Source organism: Solanum lycopersicum, chromosome 12 (assembly GCF_036512215.1).
Source record: "Solanum lycopersicum chromosome 12, SLM_r2.1".
In the NCBI taxonomy this organism is placed as follows: domain Eukaryota; kingdom Viridiplantae; phylum Streptophyta; class Magnoliopsida; order Solanales; family Solanaceae; genus Solanum; species Solanum lycopersicum.
The window spans coordinates 2,644,723-2,651,216 of NC_090811.1; the positions used below are offsets into that span (position 1 = coordinate 2,644,723).

A 6,494-nucleotide genomic window follows, 5' to 3' on the forward strand; every position below is an offset into this window, starting at 1 on the left:
TAATCAATTAAACACTTTTCATCCAAAAAATATATATAATATAATATATTTTATATAATTTAAACGAAATTTGTAACTCCGTCACTAAACAGTGAATTTGCCATTGGGTACCTTAACATCCCAAGACTATGTTAAATGTTCGTATCAAATTTGCCTAGAAATTAAGCAAGCAAGAATGAGTGACATAAAAGAGACTTTAATCAACTTTTTAAATAAGGTTTAATTATATAACCTTTTCATATTATAAATTATTGAAAAACATAGTTATATATAATACGCTCGATTGATGTCAGAAAATAAATTTAAAAAAATTATTTTATTTTATATAATTTGACGATTGATTTAGTATAAATTTATGAGATAAAAAAATGATATAAATAATTTTCATTTTATCTTATCAAATTTGACCTTTAATAATATGTAATTTTTCGTATGTAATATTATAAATGTAGGTTAATATTTGTAATATCCTTCCAAGTTCCAACTCTGTGTCATTTTGAGAGGCAATCTTCTTGTTTCACTTCGATCATATTAGTTTGATCGATTTTATTAAAATATTGAGTTAAATTAAATGAGTCGATCGATTTATAGGACAATTAGAAAGTCGATCGACTTGTATGATAATTTTCATACACTAATAAATATTATTTTTAAGTTTATTTTATTAATTAGACGATAAATTAAAGTTGCTCTATTTTAAACAACAATTTCAACTAAATTATATTAAAACAAAAGTTAAAATCAACCGACGTGATTAATTTTCAAAAATCAAACGAATTTTATCATGTTTTTCGATAGTCATCGTTAATTTTTAAAGTCGGTCAAATTTTGTCATGATTTTCTTTTTTATAGTCACCGTTAAGTTTTTAAGTTCATTCTTTTAGTCTAACCAAAGATACTCTAAGGGGAAAAAGACGTCGTCGTTTTACGAGACGATTCGTCTTCAAGTTTCAGCGAATTTATCGGAGCAACGAATCGGAGTTTTTTCTTTTCTTTGAGTTTTTGCTTTAATGGCGGAAAAGCTTCAAATAGTTGAGGTTCTATATTGTGGAGTTTGCGGTTTACCTGCTGAGTATTGTGAATTCGGATCCGAATTTGAGAAATGCAAACCCTGGTTGATCCAAAATGCACCCGATCTCTACCCGGACCTTGTTAAAGGTTAATACTAAAAACCCTAGAAATTATGGATTTTTTTTTATATTTTTGATTAATTCAGCTGTAAAATCAATTAGTTATCAATTTGCTTGTTTTTTTCTTTGTTTTTTTGGTTGATTAGTTTTTTTTTTTTGTGCAGATTCTAATTTGAAAGAAGCTGATAAGGTCACTGATCAGCTCCAGTCGACTTCAATCTCGGAAGGTAAAGTTTTTTTTTTTTCTGTAAGTTGAAACATGAGTGTCTTGATTTTAATGATTTTTTTTTAATAATGTGTCTATGGTATCCTATCATATTGTTTTGATGAGTACAATGTTGGAGAGATTGCGTTGTTTTTTGTCGTTACGTAATGTCACATGCCAGCAATTTGAAGGATAAACTTGCAAGAGAAGTAGTGTAGTATAGGCTTATAGCTACTATGAAAAGGTAGGGTACATGATAAAGTTAAGTTAAAATGAGAAAACAAGAATAAGCTAACGATGCGATCACACCGAATTGGTCGTTACATAATTAGACTTTTCGTCAATAAATAACCATATGCTACACTAAAATTTAAGTAACAATCAAAACTAACATTATATTTAAACTAAAACAATACCAACTAAATAGTGCCTCGTTTCGGTGCTTGGTGTTGTCCATTTTGTCTTGAACCATCTCAAAACCTACTGCCGTTAACGATTAGCTAGCTTACAATACAAAAAGAGGTGATCCACATCCTCACTGGAGCTCTTTACAGATATAACACCAACTATCATATGTAATCCTTCTCCTCAAATTTTGACTATTAGAATTGCTCCCATCGTGCCCCCTATGCCTAGATCGAGTGGCAAAAGGTGGAGGACTTGTGGCTTAGGTTGCAGGTTCAAGCCCCACACCATGCAAGCGAATCCCGGCATTTAAGTGGAGAAGGGTACAGGGCCGGGTCCATTATCCACCGAGTTTAGAAGGCTGTGATTGGTCCAAAGGACAGGTCACAAGATGGATTTCTCGGTTATAAAAAAGAAGGATTGCTCCCATTGTTGCCAATCAAGTGAAAAGGTGGCACTAGGAACGATCTACTGTCTCTCCCCCCTCCACCTCTATGAGTCATGGTTCAATGATGTATTCTGATTATAGAACATCTCAATTAAAGCTTTGAAATTCTGCTACCTCCAAATCCCAAAGGTCCCTCCTAATTGTAGGTCCAAGGAACACCACACTCTTGTAGTCTTCGTATATGTTGGATTCCATTCCTTTTGGCTCATGCTTCTTTTTATATTTAATGTGAGCCTCACAGTATTATCTCCAGACCATACGTGCTTCCAGAGGTTGATCCTGTTCTTGTTCTCTACCTTGAATGTTGTGTTTCGACTCTCTGTTCCTTCACATTGTTACTCTAAAGCTGCACCTAAAAGGAACAGTTATGCTTTTAGTCGTACAACTTCCTTCTGTGATTGCATATTTATCCACTCTGACCTTTCTTCGTAGTGCATGCTCCTCTACCCCCAATCTGCGCATCTTCTTCTCCAACAGAGCTATGTTATAAACACACAAAACTTTCATCCTAAGCTCTCTCTATTTCTTTAAGGAATCCATTGATTACATTGACTACTTTTTCAACAACCCTATGCAATAACTGCCTATTCGAGCCTAGCGCCACATCCGGTCACTGATGTGGTTGGACTAACTTCTTTACCCCCACTTGTCCATTTACCCACACTTGTCCATCACAGTGGAACCCTTGCTTATAGTCCTCACACCCAGGCGGAGATGTTGTGGAACCCTTTACCCATGTAACAGTATACTCAGGCACCAAATAATGCATGCCTAGACATTTCAACAAGTTCATTAATGAGTATTCATAAAATTTGATTACTATTTTATTCTTGTCCATCAACGTAGCTCATTCTCCTCCTTTATATGAAAAGAGTCAAGTTCCTTTTTGCTCATTTCAATTTCTCATTTCATAGTTTTGACTTAATAGGTATCAAGAACTACGAGTTTGATTTTGATAGTCATTTAGCTACCTTTCAACAAAATGAATCTTGTTCTTGGTATTTTCAATTTGGCAAGTGTTAGAGAACTCTGGTTTGATATTGAGTTTCACGCACATCTCATCCCACCTTCTCACGAATTGTATTATGTTCTTAATCTTCTTCATTCCATCTGCATTTCGTTTTTTTTATTGTCTGTTCTTGTAAGATAAATATTTATTGATGTTTTAAACCCTGTCTTTCTTACCTATGGGGCCAATAGTTGTAGGTTAAATTAAGAACTGTAGGCCTAGATTTGGATCTTTTTTTGCTTTTTGGATTTCATTTTATCTACTTCCATCTTCCCCCTTTGCATGTTAAAATTGAATTCTGTTCTTAACATTTCTGTTCCTTTTGTTGGGTCAGGTTCTTCTACATCTAAGAAAGAAGAAGTCAAGCGCCTTCCTGGTGGAAAGATTAAAAAGAAAGTAAGAAATTTCCAGCATTTGTCGTTTTGTCTAATGTATATTAATCCTTCTTTCAAAATGGCATGGCTCTGTGCCATCCATGTGATATTATAAGCTCTAAGAAAATTTGATAAGTGAAGTTCTTGTAATCCTCCCATTGTATTCATGTACTAAAACTTTTCATTATTGTTCCCTGTAAGCCATCATCTTAAGATTTTAATTTGACCAACATATTATGAATCAGGATCATTCTAATTGAAAAGTTTCTCTCTTTTGCTTTGAGATATTAAGTTACAAATCTTGGTTATATCATTTATATTCAAATATTGGATGGATACTATTCACCTAGTTGAACTAACTTGAAGCTGTTATATTTTGTATGGGTTTTCCCTGCAATGTGAATATGCAAGCGTCCTAAGTAGTTTCTCCTTTCTCAACAGAAGAGGCAGTAGGTAGATATTACAGAAATAAAAAGAGCTCAATCCAATTAGTTTACCAACCACAAAATCAGTACTGGTATAAACTTCGGAAGTTACTATGGACATCTTTATTGTTGGAAATCTTGCATCGTTACATACTTATAATTAATTTCAGTTGAGGTTTTCTGTGTAATTTTTCATTGCAGTGGTCAATATTTAATGCCCAGTCTGTGATATAACTGAAATATTTGGACTAATTCTTCTAATCTCTTTTATTATGTCAAATTAAAGGTTTGATCCTTGGGATCAAAGTAACTAAACCTGACTAGACGAATCTGGAAGGTCATTTAATGATCCTTTTTAGTAGCTGTCTGTTAAGATGCCTGCAGTTCAGATATGCATTCATTGTTGTGGATGCAGTATAGTATAGTTTATAGTATAGTAAGAAACTTGACTTTGTTTTCATGGCCTTGTCTCATGTGAATGATCACTGGCCGTAGGATATTTCATTTGGAGGAACTCTAGAAAATACCCTCTCCACTGGAAGTTCTCATGTCAGTTACTAAAATCAACAAGCTGAACTCACTAAATGCATCTAAAAGTTCCTGAGTGAATTTCATTGAAAGGATGTCATCTTAACTGGGCATGAAGATCCCAATTCCCATATCATTTGGCATGATCTAGTTACCATTCTGGCATGGTGAGCAGCAAATGAGGCTTATCTATTCGCACATTTCAACTTCCAATTGTCTCTTTATGTCTTTTTAGGTATTATTTCAATCTGGTGTATTCTTCTGCTCCTTCCCCCGCTCTTCTCAGGAGAACCTCATAAACAATGGTAACTGAAACCATCATCTGGGCCTAATTCCAACCTGAGTCCTCATTCCTCACTATAATTGAGCAGCTTTTCATATAACATGTCTTTCATTTCATGGCATAGTAATGGAGCCTTATCCATTGGTTTAGCAATGACGTCATGATCCAACAAGATAATGCTATGAAAATAAACTCATAAGCAAGTCTGCACGCTGTAAAACTTTCTTGGTTATATTGTAGGATAAACAGGAGATAATTATTGAAAAGGTCACCAGAAACAGACGAAAGAGTATCACTACCATCAAGGGCCTTGAAATCTTTGGTGAGTTGTATATTATCTTGTGTTGTCTCGTCTTTTTATCTCTCTGTCTTCAAAGTTGCTACAGTGTTTAGCTTTGCTTATTTCGGACATTTTAGGTGTTAAACTAACTGATGCTTCGAAAAAGCTTGGTAAAAAGTTTGCTACTGGAGCTTCTGTGGTTAAGGTGCGTTGAAGTGTGTGCTTTTTAATTTTTACTCTGATACGAGTTAGATGGGTACCTAACCTGGATTGATGCTTCAGGGCCCGACTGAAAAGGAGCAGATCGATGTTCAAGGGGACATATCCTATGACATTGTGGACTTCATTACAGAAACCTGGCCAGATGTATGTTGTCTCATCTTCTGATTATCGATTTCATATAATGTTAGCTAAAGTTCATTAGCGTGTTCCTGTTCTCAGGTTCCAGAGTCCGCAATATTCTTCATAGAAGACGGAAAAAAGGTTCCAGCTGCATAAACTACGGAGATGACATCCCTGTTCCCAGCAGAGTGTTTCCCAAGCAAATGCTCGTAGCACTGTGTTCGTTGAAATTTGAGGTGAGAATATGTGTTGGCTCTATAGATGTGGCTACTATGGTTCCACCCTCTATATAGCAAATAATATAAAAAAGCAAAGAAACACGTCGTATCACATAATGTCGTCCATTCTTGGTGAAGGTTCATGTAATCAATCGATCAGACTTGCTTGAGATAGAGGCGTAGTTGTGTTTTTGGCATTTTGAGCACATCCAATCACCAATGGCTTTTGATGTGAAGTCAATTTTGTTGAACCAAAAAAATTACATTTGTAACCCCACCTAGTTTATGTTTCACATGCCTAATTAAAATTTTATTAACATTCCTAAGTGTGAATTTACATTCTAAAATTTCCCAAGTTTCAATTATATACACCATCAATGCATAATAAAACTTTTTACTCATTCCTTCAATAATTCCTTGAGATTAATGACAATCTTCATAATGAGATTACCTTGATAAAGCTAATAATTGAAGTATTAAATCAATGATAATTTTGATCTTAAACCAAGCATGAGTGCACATATAGCATGATTATTATGGCTACATTGTCAACCTATTTATAGCATGATGATGATTGATTAATTAGCCTCATAATTGTAATGTTGTATATACTTCGTTCGTCTCAAAATAAGGGTCATCTTAGAAATTCAAGGCCAAAAATTAGAGTATATTTTTCTTAATTATCTATACTATATCTTTCTTAAAAGTCTTCAATTCTCAAAGAGATATTTATTAAAGAGGGATAGTTTAGTAAACTAACATTGTAATTACTGATTTCTTAATGTTTAATGAACATAATTTTTGCTAAGATAACACTTATTTTGAAACAGAGGGAGTATATAGTGTT

At 34.0% G+C, this 6,494-nt stretch overlaps 1 protein-coding gene across 1 annotated transcript; it reads left to right on the forward strand.

The window, feature by feature from the left end:
* Positions 1 to 890: 890 nt before the first annotated feature.
* LOC101244257 (translation initiation factor SUI1 family protein) lies at positions 891 to 6,048 on the forward strand. Its single transcript, NM_001321639.1, has 7 exons — positions 891 to 1,158; positions 1,295 to 1,357; positions 3,532 to 3,593; positions 5,048 to 5,129; positions 5,225 to 5,292; positions 5,370 to 5,453; positions 5,529 to 6,048. The coding sequence occupies exons 1-7, from the start codon at positions 1,011 to 1,013 to the stop codon at positions 5,583 to 5,585; spliced, it is 564 nt and encodes a 187-aa protein (NP_001308568.1). The 5' UTR covers positions 891 to 1,010; the 3' UTR covers positions 5,586 to 6,048.
* Positions 6,049 to 6,494: the final 446 nt, after the last annotated feature.